Below are 18,634 nucleotides of genomic sequence, written 5' to 3' on the forward strand. Positions count from 1 at the left end.
GTATTGAACTCCCAACCTCAAGTAATCCACACGCCTTGGCCTCCCAAAGTGCTCGGATTACAGTGAGCCACACCACGCCTGGACTACTCCCTCTTGTTCATGAGACTTTGATCTTGACAACTGCAGTTTTACTAACCAGGAGCATAGCTCCCAAGGATGGCAAAGGATGTGAGAGAGTTGGTAAGACCTGGGTTCAAATCTAAATTGCATTTCAAGCTGCATTACCATGGGCAAGTTACCTACCCTGATCTCTGAGTGAAATGGAGATGAAATGGTGTAATGAGTGGAAATGACAGAGTAAAAAACATTTAAGCAAAGTACCTTGTGCACAGAAAACCCTCAACAAATGAAAGGTATAATTTTTATATTACAGACCTTTGACCAGAGTGTGGGGGTGGAGGGCTGTGCAGTGGACACGGAGAAAAGCACCTGAAGTGTTTCTCTTCTCATTCTACTGGGACTAGATGTCTGGCATTCTAATTTGCTAAAGATGAATTGATTCCATCAACCCATGCAAAATGTAAGTGCATTTGACAGAATACAGCAAAGTTAGGATTTATATTGTGAGCTATTTTTAAAATTGCCTGGTTAGCAAATTAAACCAGCTGTGAAAATATCCTGGTTTCCATTCACAACAAATACAAGACAAGCCACTTTCCTCTAATGAATCTGGCCTCGTGGCAGCATAGTCCATTCTGCGTAATTTATTCCTAAGGGTTTCAAAGACATAATTTTCTTAAGACAGACCAAAATTAAACTATTTTCTAGGAAAAAAAATATGAGTGAGAGGAGTTTCTCTCTATAGATTTTTGGTAAATTCCATGAATCACTGGCCCATCCAATTTAGGAGACTAAAGTCTGAATAAAAAATAGTAGTTATGTCAGTACTTCAAGCAGTCTTAACTGGTTTTCCTTTAAAAGGGCATATGAAAAACCAGTCTGCTCTGCAACACAATTTTTCACATTCTATGATGGAGAGAGGAAAAAAGTTCACTTACTGCTATCAAAAAGCTACCCAACAGCCTCCCAACTTCAGGTTTAAAACCAATCACCCCGGCCAGGCGCGATGGCTCACACCTGTAATCCCAGCACTTTGGGAGGCCGAGGCAGGCAGATCACCTGAGGTCAGGAGTTCAAGACCAGCCTGACTAACATGGTGAAACCCCATCTCTACTAAAAATAGAAAAATTAGCCAGGTGTGGTGGCAGGCAACTGCAGTCCCAGCTATTCAGGAGGCCGAGGAAGGAGAATTGCTTGAACCTGGGAGGCGGAGGTTGCAGTGAGCCGAGACCGCCACTGCACTCCAGCCTGGGTGACAGAGTGAGACTCTGTCTCAAAAAAAAAAACCAAACAAAAAAAAACCAACAACAAACCAATCACTCCTTAAGGAGTTAGGGGACAGATTCTGAATTATTTAGAATGTTGGCTAAGCTATATTATTTATAATTCCTGTTCCTTTAGGGAAACAATTTGTTATTTAAACAAAGATCAGCAGTGTAAATAACCAAATGGAATAGAATTTCAGGAAGTACTATTCAAATAAATTCACACTTAGATTGCAGGGAAATGTTCTATTAATTTAGTTCACTTCATAAAGACATGCTGAGAAAAGGATGTACCGTTTTATACTTTCTTTGGAAGCCAACGAAACAGAATTAGTTCAATTTGGAACATACTGAGCCTTAAAGCCTTTGCTACAACATAACATAAATTTTGATTAGGAGAGTGTAGAAAAAACTATAAAGCTAACTTTCTTGTCCTTCCAGTTAGTTGGTCTATAAATAGAAGCAATGCATTAACAGCCACCAAAGCAACTGGTGAGTTTCCCAGTGTCTCCAACGTATACATCTCCGACAAATACACTATCAGCATGTTGAACCAAAGTGTTTCTGAGGATCTGTAATAGGACTCTTTTTAAATAAACTGTGACTCACTGTTTGCTTTCTTCACCAGGAGGTGGAGTCTTGCCATGCCCTTCCATTACAAAATCCTCCTGTTCCACCTGCAAAGGCAAGCACCACAGGTCAGCAGCAGTCAGTAACTACAATGCAACTCACTCCAAGAACCCACACCTGCCCTGTGCAAAACCACAGGGCCATTTCACTGCAGTGCACAGAACAGAAGCCTGGGCCAATGGTTTTCAAACTTCTCCTTGAGTGATTAGATTTGCAGAAAAAAGGAAACATGTTGATCAGCAAAACATATAACTCTGACAAAGGATTAGCACCCAGAATATAAAAGAACAGTGAGGAATCAATGAGACAAAGAGCACCTACTAGAAAAATCTGCAAATAACCAAGTAGGAATTTCACTGAAGAGAACACATAAACAGTTCCTAAACATATGAAAAGATATTCAATCTCATGTCACTCAAGAAAATGCAAATTAAAACTATTTCACAACCACCAGGTTGGCTAAAATTAAAGTCAGGCAATGCCAAGTGCTGACAAGGGTATGCAGCAATGGCAACTCTTCTCCACTCCTAGTGGGAGGGAAAACTGGTATAGCTACTTCAAAAAGCAGTTTTGTTGGCCAGGCATGGTGGCTCACACCTGTAATCCCAGCACTTTGGGAGGCCGAGGCAGGCGGATCATGAGGTCAGGAGATTGAGAGCATCATGGCCAACATGGGGAAACTCCGTCTCTACTAAAAATACAAAAATTAGCTGGATGTGGTGGCATGCACCTGTAGTCCCAGCTACTCAGGAGGCTGAGGCAAGAGAACTGCTTGAAACTGGAAGGCAGAGGTGGCAGTGAGCTGAGATCACACCACTGCACTCCAGCCTGGGCCCTGGGTGACAGAGCAAGACTCTGTCTCCAAAAAGAAAAAAAAGGTTGCCATTATCTATTACATTTGAAGATGCATTTACTGTACACATTAGTAACTGCACTTATAGGTATATACCCTAGAACAAATTTTGCATATGTACAAAAATATTTATAGTAGAATTACTTTTAACAGAAAAAAAAATAAAAGAATAAACATCTGTCAACAGTATAACAGACAGATAGGCTATGGTGTTTTCAGAAAACAGAATACTACATTGCATGAAAAGGAACGAACTACAGCTACACACTTCAATCTGGGTGAGTTACAAAAAGGTAAACAAGTGAAGGAAGCAAATCACAAAAGAATACATATATGATTCTATAAATATCAAGTCCAAATATATACATATTTTAGAGCAAACTGAAGCAGAAAATATATATTTTAAACCATATATATGTGTATATAGGCATACATATGTATATACATGCTTTTATTTTATTATTTATTTATTTTTGAGATGGAGTCTCGCCCTGTCACCCAGGCTGGAGTGCAATGGCACGATCTCGGCTCACTGCAACCTCCACCTCCCAGGTTCAAATGATTCTCCTGCCTCAGCCTCCCAAGTAGCTGGGATTTCAGGCACCCATCACCATGCCCAGCTAATTTTTGTATTTTTTTTAGTAGAGACTGAGTTTCACCATGTTGGCCAGGATGGTCTCCATCTCCTGACCTCGTGATCCACCCACCTTGGCCTCCCAAAGTGCTGGGATTACAGGCGTGAGCCAATGCGCCCGGCCCATGCTTTTATATTTAAAGATAAAAAGAAAAGGCTGAGGGCATGACCCTGTAAGTCCCAGTTACTTTGGGGGTTAGAGGCAGGAGAATCAATAGAGCCTAGGAGTTCGAGACTGTAGTGCTCTATGATCACACCTGTGAATAACCACTGCCCTCCAGTCTAGGCAACACAGCGAGACTCTAAGTCTTAAAAAAAAAAATAAAGAAAGCCAATAATTTCTTAATATCAATATTAAATCACCAATACAATTTCATATATGGAATTATTCCCTTTCTTTGATAATTTATAATTTAAATTACGAATTTAAAAATTAAAATTTATATTAAATACATATACATTTAAAAAGTCAAATAACATTAATACTACAGGCTGACAAACAAAAACAGCACTTTCCACCCCTGCCCCACTCTCACAACATAAGCCTCCATCCTCCCTTCCTCACAATGTAAGTTACCGTTTTTGTTCAACTCAATATTCAGTGCTAACAGTGCTATTACGTAGTAAATATATACAGCTGAATCATATGGAATGCTATAATTCAATTTCCTTTCTTGTATTATTTTGGTTTCCCTGGAACTAATAATTACCACTTCCTCTTCTTATTCTTTTTCCTTTTTTTTTCTAGCTTAGTATTTGTTATGTATTTTTCATTAATTCATCCTCAAACTCTCCAACATAACTGTAAATCTCCTCTTAATCAGTTCAAACACTTCAGGTAATCTGTCAGTTTCAATCCGCCTTGGAAACATCCTCAGGGGTTTCTCCGGCTCCGAACTGGATTGATTGCTCTCTAGGCCACTGAATCGGTGACATCTCGCCAGGGATGTCTCCTCTTCATTTCTCGAATGCCCTCCTCTTTCTCCTAGGCTGGAGCATCTGTTTCCCAGATCCTCTGTCCCTTACGGTTTACTCACTGATTCAGGTGGAGTATATATTCCAGTGATTTCCTGATAAAAGGTATATAGAAGGTGAATTTTTTCTGAGACTTTGAATGACTGAAATGTTCTTGTTTTATCCAGATATAACTGACATATAAAAACGTATTTATTTTTATGTTTTTTTTTTTTTTTTTTTTTTTTTTGAGATGGAGTCACGTTCTGTTGCCCAGGCTGGAGAGAAGTGGTGTGATCTCGGCTCATTGCGGCCTCCCCCTCCTGGGTTCAAGCGGTTCTCCTGTCTCAGCCTCCCGAGTAGTTGGGACTACAGGTGTGTGCCACTACACCTGGCTACTTTTTCGTATTTTTAGTACAGACAGGGTTTCACCACGTTGGCCAGGCTGGTCTCCAACTCCTGACCTCAGGCGATCCATCTGCCTCAGCCTCCCAAAGTGCTGGGATTATAGGCGTGAGCCAGTACACCCAGCCATAAAAACATTTTTTTTTTTACCCAAATCTCAATTAAATATAAAAGTTGAGGCCAAGGCCGGGCGCGGTGGCTCAAGCCTGTAACCCCAGCACTTTGGGAGGCCGAGACAGGCGGATCACGAGGTCAGGAGATCGAGACCATCCTGGCTAACATGGTGAAACCCAGTCTCTACTAAAAAATACAAAAAAATACCCGGGCGAGGTGGTGGGAGCCTGTAGTCCCAGCTACTCGGGAGGCTGAGGCAGGAGAATGGCATAAACCCGGGAGGCAGAGCTTGCAGTGAGCTGAGATCCGGCCACTGCACTCCAGCCTGGGCGACAAAGCAAGACTCCGTCTCAAAAAAAAAAAAAAAAAAAAAAGGTGAGGCCCGGTATGGTGGCTCACGCCTGTAATCCCAGCAGTTTGGGAGGCAGAGGCAGGTGGATCACAAGATCAGGAGATCAAGGTCACCCTGGCCAACATGGTGAAACCCCATCTCTACTAAATACAAAAATTAACCAGGTGTGGCCAGGCGCGATGGCTCACGCCTGTAATCCCAGCACTTTGGGAGGCCGAGGTGGGCGGATCACGAGGTCAGGAGATGGAGACCATCCTGGCCAACATGGTGAAACCCCATCTCTACCAAAAATACAAAAAAATTAGCCAGGTGTGGTGGCGGCACCTGTAGTCCGAGCTACGCTGAGCTAGGCTAAGGCAGGAGAATGGCGTGAACCCGGGAGGTGGAGCTTGCAGTGAGCCGAGATGGCGCCACTGCACTCCAGCCTGACAACAGAGCAAGACTCCATCACAAAAACAAAAACAAACAAACAAAAACCTTGAAGTCAGTAAACTTTTCCATCCAAAATTTTGAGGGTGATGCTCCGTTGTTTTCTAGCTCCCACAGCTGCTACGCAGAAGCTCAGAATCATTCTAAGTCCTAATGTATTGGATGTGTCTTCTCTGGAAACTTCCATCCTTATTTTTATAGCAGTAAGAAAGAGAAAAAACAAAAACAAAAAACTCTTTTAGGATCTTCCGTTTATCCTTAGTTTTTAAAAATGCAACTCACTAAGCAAGATTTTTTTTTTAATTTATTGAACTGGTGCTAGGTAAGTACTTACAATCTAGAATCTCTTGTTTTTCAGGTTTGGGACATTTTCTCTACTTATTTATTTGACATTTCCTCCCTTCCAACTTCTGTTCTCTCCTTCTGGAATTCCTGTTATTCAGTATTGAATCTCAGAGATTCTTTTCTTTCTTTCTTCCTTTCTTTCTTTTCTTTCTTTCTTTTTCTCCTCCATTTTTGTGTCTTTGAATGAATCTCTGAGATTGATTTTCTTTCTTTCTTTCTTTCTTTCTTTCTTTCTTTCTTTCTTTCTCCCTCCATTTTTGTGTCTTTGACTTTTTTATTTTAATTTCTGGGAGGTTCTCTCAACTTTATTTTCTAAAACTCCTAATATATGTACAACTTCTCTTATTTTAATTGAATTTTTAAGAGCTCTTCCTCGTTCTTTGAATATTCCTTTTTCCAGTCTCCTGTTCTTGTTCCATTATAACAATATCTTCTCTCATCTCTGAGGATATTCTAGAGAGTTAGTTTTCTTTTCTTCTTTTTTTTTTTTGAGATGGAGTCTCACTATCGCACAGGCTGGAGTGCAGTGGCACGATCTCAGCCCACTGCAACCTCTGCCTCTCTGCTTCAAGAGATTCTCCCTGCTTCAGCTTCCCGAGTAGCTGGGATTACAGGCGCACATTTTTGGTAGAGACAGGGTTTCACCATGTTGGCCAGGCTGGTCTCGAACTCCTGACCTCAAGTGATCTGCCCGCCTCGGCCTCCCAAAGTGCTAGGATTACAGGCGTGAGCCACCTTGCCTGGCCTATTTATTTTTGAGACAGAGTCTCACTCTGTCACTCAAGTTGGAGTGCAGTGGTGTGATCTTGGCTCACTGCAACCTCCACCTCTCTAGTTCAAGCCATTCTCATGCCTCAGCCTCCTGAGTAGCTGGGATTACAGGCGTGAGCCACCACACCCAGCCTATTTCAGTTCTCTTCTGCTCCCTACATTATCTGTTTCCTCCAAATTCCTCTTTTGTCTTTGGTCACCATCTTTCATTCGTAGATTTTTATCAAATGTCTGATCATCCTTGTCTATCCACTGATACTTAACAGCAAGAGCCTAAAGAGTTTGATTTTGGGAGTGTGTGTGTACGAGGGGAGAGGTAAGGGAGAGGTTCCTTATCCAGGGATTAGCTTTCTGGAGGGTGATCAGGAAGGGACCTGCCCATTTCCTTGGGACCTTCAGATGCCTACAGTTATATATCCTCATCTATTTCCCCCTCCTTGGGTTATTTAATTACCCCAAAAAGACACCCTTCTATCTTCAGCCTGACAGATATAAGCCAGGCTTTCAGTGTTCTGGGACTGAATTTGGGAAGAGCTGGTAAAGTCTCACATGTCAGCGTGTAGCCTTTTATGTAAGTTCTGTTTTTAATGAGGTACCTCACACCCACCCTCAGGTTTCCTGAGGTTCAGCCTTTCCAGTCTTCTGCCAGGTAGGAGAAGGTATCGGTCTGTGGATATGAGGAAAGCATATCTGGGGCCTCGCTTCTCATTGCCTCTTCAACCCATCCTGCTGTTTTAGTGTTACTCCAAAAGCTTCCTAGCATCCAAAACTTTGTTGAGAATCTCTTATCCTCTTCATCTCTTCTTCTATTCACTTTGTTTTCTGGTGGATTTATGCTTGCTGAAATCATTTTGTAAAAATAATTCTAGTAGCACTTTAGAAGGGAGGAGCAGACATTCACCTGGTTTAATCTACCATGTCGAGACTTATTCTAAAACCTTTTTTGACTCTACTTTTTCCACTCCACCGAAACTATTTTCAATTTTTTGTTGGCTTTCATTTTAAAAAAATATTATTTTATACCAGGTGCAGTAGTTCACGCCTGTAATTCCAACACTTTGGGAGGTCAAGGCAGGAGGATGGCTTAAGCCTAAGAGTTCAAGGTTGCAGTAAGCTATGAGGGCACCACTGTACTTCAGCCTGGGTGACAAAGTGAGACCCTGTCTCTTTAAAAAAAAGTACAGTCTGGTAAGTTTTGACACATACATACACATGAAACCATCACCACAATCAAGACAATGAACATACCACCCTGAAAGTTTCATCATGTCCCTCTTTAATTTTTTTTTTTTTTTTTTTGGGTGGGGAGACCGTGTCTCACTCTGTAGCCTAGGCTGGAGTACAGTGGTGCAATCTCGGCTCACTGCAACCTCTGCCTCCTGGGTTCAAGAGATTCTCCTGCCTCAGCCTCCTGAGTAGCTTGGATTACAGGTGCATGCCACCACACCTGGCTAATTTTTTTTTTTTTTTTGTATTTTTAGTAGAGACAAGGTTTCACCATATTGGCCAGGCTGGTCTCAAACTCCTGACCTCGTGATTCGCCCGCCTCAGCCTCCCAAAGTGCTGGGATTACAGGTGTGAGCCACCGCACCTAGTCATCCCTCTTTAAGCTTTCTCTCCTGTGCCCCCTGCCTAGGCAACCACTGATGAACTTTCTATCACTATAGATGCAGCTGCATTTTCTGGAGCTTCCACAAGTGGAATCAAACAGTATGTACTCTTTTTCTGTCTGGCTTCTTTTACTTAGCATAATTATTCTGAAATTCATCCGTGTGGTTTCAAGTGTCAATAGTTCATTTTCCTTTCACAGCTGAGTAGTATTCCATTGTTGAGAATATATCACAATTTGATAGGTGTTCGAGTTGTCTCTATTTTTGCTACTGCAAATAAAGCTGCTATGAACACTCACATATGCATTCTTTTTTATTGAGGAAATACCTAGGAGGGTGTATTAGTTTGCTAGGGCTGCTGTAATGAAGTATTTCAAATCTGGTGGCTTAACAAACAGAAATTTTTTGTCTCACTGTTCTGGAGGCTAGAAGTCCAAAATCAAGGCATTGGCAGGGCTGGTGCCCTCTGAGAGCTGTGAGGGAAGGATCTGTTTCAGTCCTTTCTCCTTGGCTTACAGATGGCTGTCTTCAGTTTCACATGGTATTTTCCCTATTTGTTTGTTTCTATGTCCAAAATTCCCCCCTTTAAATACGAACACCAGTCATACTGAATTAGGGCCTACCCCTAATAACCTCATTTAACTTAATTACCTCTATCAAAGTCCTATCCCCAAATAAGACCACATTCTAAGGTTCTGGGGGTTAGTATTTCAATATATGAATTTGGGGGGTAGGGGGAGCAGACATAATTCAACTCATAACAGAGTAGAACAGTTAGATCACATGGTAGTTATGTGTTTTAACTTTTTAAGAAACTGTTTTCTGGCCCGGCGCAGTGGCTCACGCCTGTAATCCCAGCACTTTGGGAGGCCAAGGCAGGAGAATCACAAGGTCAAGAGATCGAGACCATCCTGGCCAACATGGTGAAACCCTGTGTCTACTAAAAATACAAAAATTAGCTGGGCATGGTGGCGGGCGCCTGTAATCCCAGCTACTCAGGAGGCTGAGGCAGAAGAATCGCTTGAACCTGGGAGGCAGAGGTTGCAGTGAGTTGGGATTGCACCACTGCACTACAGCCTGGCAACAGAGCGAGACTCCATCTCAAAAAAAAAAAAAAAGAAAGAAACTGTTTTCCAGTGTGGTTGTAGCATTTTACCGTCCTTCCAGCAGTGTGTGAGAGTTTCAGTTGTCCCATGTCTCATCTTTGTGTGGACTTCTTAATTTTAGCCATTCTCATCGTGGTTTTAACTGCACTGATGTTGAACATGTTCCTACGAGCTCCTTTGCTATCTATTCTCTGGTAGTGTCAGCAAGTCTTTCAGCCATTTTAAAAATAGTTTTATTGAGATATAACCTATATGCCATAAAGTTCACCTGTTTAAAGTACACAATTCAGTGGGTTTTATTATATTTACAGAATTGTGCAACCACTACCACAATCCAATCTTAGAACATGTTCATCATCCCAAAAGAAACTGCTTACCTAACAACACTCTCCATTTTGCCTCCCTTTCATCCTCCTTCTGAGGCCCAGACAACCACGAATCCACCTTCTGTCTCTACAGATTTGCCTATTTTGACTTCTCCCATATAAATGGAGTCATACAATACATGGTGTTTTGTGCCTGTCTTTGCTATGGTCTGAATGTGTCTCCCAAAATTTGTGTTGAAAACTTAATCCCCAGTGCAATAGTGTTGGGAGGTGGGGCCTTTTGGAAGGTGTTTAGGTCATGAGAGTGCTGCCCACGTGAATTCATGCTGTTATAAAAGGGCTTGTCAGGGACACTGTCTCTTTTTGCCCTTCCACTTTTTGCCAAGTGGGTACACAGTATTCCTCCCTCTTACAAGCAGGGATTGGGGGCCTCCCCTGACTACAAATCTGCTGGTGCCCTGATCTTGTTATTCGTGGCCTCCAGAACTACCAGCAAATACATTTCTGTTCTTTATCAAGTACCTAGTCTGTGGTATTTTGTTACAGCAGCATAAACAGAGATACTGTGGAACCATCACCACCATCCATCTCCACCATTTTTCCATCTTTCCCATCGGAAACTCTGTACCCCTTACACAGTAACTCCCCAGTCCCTGCTCCCCCCAGTCCCTAAGAAGCACCATTCCACTTTCTGTCTCTATGAATCTGACTCCTCCAGGTGCCTTACAGAAGTAGAGTCATATGGTATTTGTCTTTCTGTGACTGGTTTGTTTCACTTAGCATATGTCTTCAATATTCATCTATGTTGTAGCACGTGTCAGAGTTTCCTTCCCTTTGTAAGGCTAAATAATATTCCATTGTATATATGTATTACTACACTTTGTTTATCCATTCGCCCTTCCATGGACACTCGGATCACTTCCACCTTTTGGTTATTGTGAATACCTCTAAGTAATATTTAACACAGTAGCCATCTCCACCTTTTTGAAAATCTCTGCCTTGTACTGGACCATCTTCTGTCATTTCTTTTCCTCTCTCTCGTCCAATCTTAGGGTCTTTGGATTTATTCCTTTGACTTAGAAAGCGTTTCTTGTTTGGGCACAGTGGCTTATGCCTGTAATCCCTGCACTTCGGGAGGCCAAGGCAGGCAGATTACATGAGGTCAGGAGTTCAAGACCAGCCTGGCCAACATGGCGAAACCCTGTTTCTACTCCAAAAACGAAAAAAATTAGCCGGGCATGGTGGCGGGCACCTGTAATCCCAGCTACTCAGGAGGCTGAGGTAGGAGAACTGCTAGTGGGAGGAAGTTGCAGTGAGCTGAGATTGCGCCACTGCACTCCAGCCTGGGTGACAGAGCGAGACTCTGCCTCAAAAAAAAAAAAAAAAAAAAAAAAAAAAAGCCCAAGTGCAGCCGGGCGTGGTGGCACACGCCTGTAATCCCAGCTACTTGGGAGGCTGAGGTAGGAGAATCCTTGAATCCGGAAGGCAGAGGAGGCAGAGGTTGTAGTGAGCCAAGATCATGCCTTTGGTCTCCAGCCTGGGCAACAAGAAAGAAATTCCATCTCAAAAAAAAAAAAAAAAAAAAAAAAAAAATACAGCATTTCTCACATATTATTACATGAAAGCTTCCTTCACATCATTCAGCCATCAGCTCCAGGGCCATCTCTTTGATCCAGGGTGATCTTCCCTACCAGCCCAGCTGAAATACTTCCATGGTCACTCCCCAGCATCACACATATCACTACCTGAAAGGCTTATTTGTTCATGTGTCTTATTGTCTCTCTCCCCAGCCACGAATGCAAACTTCTTGAGGCAGAGACTTCGAATGTCTTATTCACCAGAAGCCTGGCACAACAAAGTTGTCTGACCAGGATGTGATGACTGTCTGATATCTGTTTCCCTTTCTCCTTTCTCCTACTGCTCCCTAAGCATTTATTTCCCTAGGTTCTGTGCTTGGACCTCTTTCCTCTCATTCTGCCACAGCAATTTCATGTAATCTCACAGTTTCCACTATTAAATTTGAGTGATCCCAATTCTGTTTCCAGCCCTAACCTATCATGTTTCTAGCCCCACAGTTTCATCAGGTCGAATGACATTGCCACACAGATAATATGCCAGCATTTCAAACTCTGTGTTCCATACAGAACGCATCCTATTCACTCCCAAACACGTTTTTGTTTTGTTTTGTTCTGAGACAGAGTCTCGCTCGGTCACCAGGCTGGAGTATAGTGGTGTGATCTTGACTCACTGCAACCTCCGCCTCCTGGGTTCAAGCAATTCTCCTGCCTCAGCCTCCTGAGTAGCTGGGATTACAGATATACGTCACCACACCCAGCTAATTTTTGCATTTTTAGTAGAGACGGGGTTTCAACATGTTGACCAGGATGGTCTCGATCTCTTGACCTTGTGATCCACCTGCCTTAGCCTCCCAAAATGCTGGAATTACAGGCGTAAGCCACCAAGGCCGGCCGATTTATCATTTTCTCTTTCCTCAACATCAAATAAATTGCTAAATCCTATCCATTTTATAAGTGTTTCCAACCACTCCCTCTATTGCAGGTACTGTAGTTAAAAAGAAAATGTATATATTTTTTGAAAGCTGAGAAGTCAGCTGATATAATGGATAAAAGAATATTTAACATGGTCTCAACAGACTAAGGAGATAGGTGGAAGCTCCTAATTTTTTTTTTTTAATTTAAGTATAATTCACAAGCAGAAAAATACACACACTTTAAGTGTAGAGCTCAGTGAATTTTATTTTTCTCTCATTTTCTCTCTACTTTTGAGATAGGGTCTCACTCTATCACCCAGGCTGGAGTGCAATGGCACAATTGTGACTCACTGAAGCCTTGACATTCTGGATTCAAGTGATTCTCCCACCTTAGCCTCCCGAATAGCTGGGACCACAGGCCTGTGCCAGCACACCCAGATAATTTAAAAAAAAAATTTTTTTTTTTTTTTGTAGAGATAGATAGGGTCTCTCTGCCCAGGCTGGTCTGAAACTCCTGGGCCAAAGTGATCCTCCAGTCTTGGCCTCCCAAAGTGCTGGGATTACAGGCATGAGCTACTGAGCCTAGCCTTAATGATTAATTTTAGATATGGTTGTACCTTCAAGCAACATATAGATTGAGACAGAAAATTTCCATCTCCCCAGAAAACTGCTACATGTCTCTTCCCTTGAAGATCCCTCTATTACTATAAATGGGGTTGACATGTTCGTAAGCTTTATATCAATGGGATCTCATAGTATGTACCACTTTTATATTTTCACTTTTTTCACTCGGTTTTTTCACTCGGTATAATGTTTCTGAGACTTATCCATGTTGTTATACTGATCAAGAGTTCTTTTTTTTTTTTTTTTTTTTTTGAGACAGAGTCTCGCTGTCGCTGGAGCGCAGTGGCACAATCTTGGCTCACTGCAAGCTCTGCCTTCTGGGTTCATGTCATTCTCCTGCCTCAGCTTCCCGAGAAGGTGGGACTACAGGCGCCTCCCACCACACCCAGCTAATTTTTTATATTTTTAGTACAGACGGGGTTTCACCGTGTTAGCCAGGATGGTCTCAATCTCCCAACCTCGTGATCCACCGAGCTGGGCCTCCCAAAGTGCTGGGATTACAGGCGTGAGCCACCGCGCCCAGCCAAGAGATCCAATTTTTAAACTCAGTAGTGTTCCACTGCACTGACAAACTATAATTTGTTTATTCATTAGATAGACAGCTGGCTATTTCCAGTTTGGAGCTGCTATAAATAAAGCTGCCATGAGCATTTTCATATAATGTGTTTTTGCAAATCTATGCAGTCATTTCTATGGAGTATACACCTAAGAGAATGTTTGCCTTCTAGGGTGGAAGTTCATTTAACTTTATTTAGAAGCTTATGAAACAGTTCTTTAAGTGGTTGTATCATTTTACACTCCTTCCAACAATGTCTAAAAGTTCCAGTTGCTCCACATTCTTGGCAACACCTGGTATTATTAGTCTTTTGAACTGTAGCCATTTTGGTGAGTGTATAACGGCCTTACATTATAGTTTTAATTTGCATTTTGCTCATGAATAATGTTGAACATCTGTGTTTTCAAAATCATCTGGATGTCTTATTTTGTGAAATGCCTAGTCTTTTGCCCATTTGTGTTGTTTGACCGATTCTAACTGATTTTTGGTAATTCTTTACATACTCTGGACACGAGACTTATTAGAAAGATGCATTGCAGGCCAGGCGCGGTGGCTCACGCCTGTAATCCCAGCACTTTGGGAGGCCGAGGCGGGCGGATCACGAGGTCAGGAGATCGAGACCATCCAGGGTAACACAGTGAAACCCTGTCTCTACTAAAAATACAAAAAATTAGCCAGGCGTGGTGGCAGGTACGTGTAGTCCCAGCTACTTGGAGGCTGAGGCAGGAGAATGAAGTGATCCTGGGAGGTGGAGGTTGCAGTGAGCTGAGATCGTGCCACTGTACTCCAGCCTGGGCAACAGAGCGAGACTCCGTCTCCAAAAAAAAAAAAAAAAAAAAAAAGATGTATTGCAAATATTTTTTCCCAATCTATACTTTTCTATATTTTTATTTTTTTTTAGAGTCAAAGTCTTGCTGTGTCACCCAGGCCGGAGTGCAGTGGCGTGATCATAACTCATTGCAGCCTCAACCTCTAGGGCTTAAGTGATCCTTCTACCTTAGCCTCCTAGGTAGCTAGGACTACAGGAGTGCATCACCACACCCAACTAATTTTAAAACATATTTCTGTAGCCTCGGGGTCTTGCCATGTTTCCCAGACTGGTTTCAAACTCCTGGCCTCAAGTGATTCTCCCACCTTGGCCTCCCAAAATGCTGGGACTACAGACATGAGCCACTGTGCCCAGCCTTTTTCCACATTCTTAATGGTGTCAGTTGTTCAGCAGAGGTTTAAAATGTTCCATGAAATTCAACTGAACAACGGTTCTCTTTTACAGTTAGTGCTTCTTGCATGTTACCAAGAAATGTTCATACCCTCCCCAAGGTCATGAATGCAGACATCTCTTCTGCGGCCATCCAAAGGCTTCAACGTTTTAGCTCCCCCTGTTAGCTCTGTGATCCACCTCAAATTACGTTTTGCATATAGTATGTGACATAGAGGTCGTCGTTCATATATTTCCATGTGGTTATCCAATTCCTCCAGCACCTTTTCCTCAGTGAATTACATTAATCTTTTGATAATTTTTTTTAATTGTGAAGTCTTATGCTTTAGGTTCAAAAGAATCAATTATACAACTATAGGTTGGGCATACAATAATAGCAGTGTATGGACAATGTGGTTGACTTCTGAAAAAAAGAAACACTTCTTGCTTAGCTATGGAACCACAAATTTTAACTGATAACATATTTTAATATCCTTTGAAGCTTATTTTGACCATGTGATTAAATTCTAGTCAAAGAGATGTAAGCAGGATGTAAAGTGCAGCTTCCACAAAGTCTTCCTAAGAAAGTGGCAAGTTCTCTCCTTTCTGCTACATGGAACACAGTTAAGAATGGTTATTGTTATTTTTTATTTTAGCCATTCTAGTGGATGTGAAATGCTATCTCACTGTGGTTTTGATTTGCACTTTGCATGCTTTTTAAAGCAAAGATGCCTAAGCCCTACTGGGCTTAATGAAACAGAATCTCAAGAGTTAGAATCTGGTGGCTGTGCATGGTGGCTCATGCCTGTAATCCCGGTGCTGTGGGAAGCCAAGGTATGAAGATCACTTGAGGCCAGGAGTTTGAGACCAGCCTGGGCAACATAGCAGAGACCCGTCTCTAAAAAAAAAAAAAAAAGTTAGCTAGGCTTGGTGGCACATGCCTGTAGTACTAGCTACTCAGGAGGCTGAGGTGGGCGGATCCTTTGAACCCAGGAGTTCAAGGCTCAGTGAGCTATGATCACATCACTGCACTCCAGCCTGGGTGACAGAGTGAGACTTCTGCTTCAAAAACAAAATCAAGAAAAAAACAGTTGGGACCTGGGATCTCTATTTTCTTTACAAGCACCCACGTGATTCCCATGCAATAGTAGGCAGACTACAACTGAACAAAGGGGCAGTCAGAGGAGTGAGAACCAGTGAATTTTTAAAATTTTCTTTAAGAGGTAAGGCACTTACAGACTTCAGAGTAGGATTACAGCTGAGGAAGGAGGAAAGGGATTGATTGGCTTGGGAAAGGGCTACACAGAGGCCCTCAACTATTAACTATATCCTTATTTTATTTCTTTAAAAAAGAGATAAATTTGATCCCAGCACTTTGGGAGGCCAAAGTGGGGGGATCATTTGAGGTCAGGAGTTCGAGACCTGCCTGGGGCAGCATGGTCTCTACTGAAAATACAAAAATTAGCTGGGCATGGTGGTGTGTACCTGTAGTCCCAGCTACTCGGAAAGCTAAGGTGGGAGCATCGCCTGAACCCGGGAGGTGGAGGATGCAGTGAGTTGAGATCGTGCCACTGCATTCCAGCCTAGGCCAACAGTGAGGCCGTCTCAAAAAAAAAAAAAAAAAGAAAAAAGAAAAAAGAACAGAATTTGAGTTCACCCATGGAAAGAAGTTAACTCCACTTTGTTTTTTGTTTTTTTTTTTTTTTTTTTTTTTTTTTTGAGACGGAGTCTGGCTCTGTCGCCCAGGCTGGAGTGCAGTGGCCGGATCTCAGCTCACTGCAAGCTCCGCCTCCTGGGTTTACGCCATTCTCCTGCCTCAGCCTCCCGAGTAGCTGGGACTACAGGCGCCGCTACCACACCCGGCTAGTTTTTTGTATTTTTTTAGTAGAGACGGGGTTTCACCGTGTTAGCCAGGATGGTCTCGATCTCCTGACCTCGTGATCCGCCCGTCTCGGCCTCCCAAAGTGCTGGGATTACAGGCTTGAGCCACCACGCCCGGCCAACTCCACTTTGCTCAATAAATTCATTAATTTAAAAAAAAAAAAAAAGGAGAGAATTTTTTTTTTTTGAAGAGAGAGAAATTTGAAGCAAATATGACGAAGCAAATATGACAAAGCAAATATGTTAAATCTTGTTGATGGTTAAGTGGATGTATCTGTTATTTTATTCTCTGTACTTTGCTACAGCTTAATATTTTTTCCTCATGACAAAATCTTACCATGAAAAGGAAAACTACAAGAATAAAGAATATAAAAATATAATTATTGGCTGGGCGCAGTGGCTCATGCCTGTAATCCCAGCCTTTTCGAAGGCTGAGGCAGGCAGATTGCTTGAGGTCAGGAGTTTGAGAACAGCCTGGCCAACATGGTGAAACGCCATCTCTACTAAAAACACAAAAATTAGCCAGGCATGGTGGCGGACACCTGTAGTCCCAGCTTCTTGGGAGTCTGAGGCAGGAAAATTGCTTGAACCTGAGGGACAGAGGTTGCAGTGAGCAAAGACTGCATCACGACTCCAGCCTGGGCAACAGACCAACACCCCATCTCAAAAAAACAGAATAAGATAGAAAAAAAATTACCATCTATTCAACAACCACTCTCTCAAATATATGAAGACTGTTCTTAATATCTTTCTTAGAAATCTGTGTAAGTGGTCAAGGACTGGTATGGTCACTTTCCAATTACCAGGGACTCGAGACTTCTATTGTTCTTCCCTCTTCAATATATTTCTTCCACCTTGTGTTCTAAGATGGTTGCTCCAGCCCCAACCTTCATGTCTGTGTTCCATGTAGCAGAAAGGAGAGAACTTGCCACTTCCTTAGGAAGACTTTGTGGAAGCTGCACTTTACATCCTGCTTACATCTCTTTGACTAGAATTTAATCACATGGTCAAAATAAGCTTCAAAGGATATTAAAATATGTTATCAGTTAAAATTTGTGGTCCTATAGCTAAGCAAGAAGTGGTTTTTTGTTTCAGAAGTCAATCACATTGTCTGTACACTGCTAGTATACTGGTTTTGCCCATCCTATAGTTGTATAATTGATTCTTTTGAACTTAAAGCATAAGACTTCACAATTAGAAAAAAATTAGCAAAAGACTAATGTAATTCAGTGAGGAAAAAGTGCTGGAGGAAATGGATAACCACATGGAAATGTATGAACCATGACCTCTATGTCATATACTACATACAAAACTTAATTTGAGGCAGATCACAGACCTAACTGTGGGGGCTAAAATGTTAAAGCTTTTGGATGACAGTAACAAGTACTGGTGATGATGCAGACAAATTGGAACCTTCATGCATTTCTGGTGAGAATATAAAATGGTGTAGTCACTTGAAAAACAGTATGGCAGTTCCTCCAAAAGTTAAACTATATGACCCAGCAGTTCCACTCCTAGGTATATAACTAAGAGAAATGAAAACATATTCCACACAAAAACTTGTACACAAATGTTCGCAGCAGCATTATAATATTCATTTCATAATATTATTAATGTTCACAGCAGTCAAAAGGTGGGAACCATCCAAATACTCATCAACTGTTGAGTATATAAACAAAATGCGGGCTGGGCATGGTGGCTCACGACTATAATCCCAGCACTTTGGGAGGCCAAGGCAGGCAGATCACCTGAGATCAGGAGTTCGAGACCAGCCTGGCCAACATGGTGAAACCCCGTCTCTACTAAAAATGCAAAAATTAGCCGGGCATGGTGGAAGGCGCCTGTAATCTCAGCTACTCAGGAGGCTGAGACAGGAGAATTGCTGGAACCCGGGAGGCAGAGGCTGCAGTGAGCCAAGATCACACCACTGCACTCCAGCCTGGGCAACAGAGCAAGACTCCCATCTCAAAAAAAAAAAAAAAAAGAAAAGAAAAACAGAAAAAGAAAATGCATACATCCATGCAATAGGG

At 42.2% G+C, this 18,634-nt stretch overlaps 1 protein-coding gene across 7 annotated transcripts in view; it reads right to left on the bottom strand.

Moving 5' to 3' along the window:
* The window catches only part of TNRC6B (trinucleotide repeat containing adaptor 6B), a 294,477-nt gene that overhangs the window by 181,193 nt on the left and 94,650 nt on the right, over window positions 1-18,634 (bottom strand). For all 7 annotated transcript variants that reach the window (XM_073006702.1, XM_038007409.2, XM_073006699.1 and 4 more), the window contains one exon: window positions 1,935-2,002. In XM_073006702.1, coding sequence (XP_072862803.1) covers window positions 1,935-1,981 — 47 coding nt within the window. In that variant the 5' untranslated portion in view covers window positions 1,982-2,002. The remainder of the gene's footprint in view (window positions 1-1,934; window positions 2,003-18,634) is intronic.

Source organism: Chlorocebus sabaeus, chromosome 19, assembly GCF_047675955.1.
Source record: "Chlorocebus sabaeus isolate Y175 chromosome 19, mChlSab1.0.hap1, whole genome shotgun sequence".
In the NCBI taxonomy this organism is placed as follows: domain Eukaryota; kingdom Metazoa; phylum Chordata; class Mammalia; order Primates; family Cercopithecidae; genus Chlorocebus; species Chlorocebus sabaeus.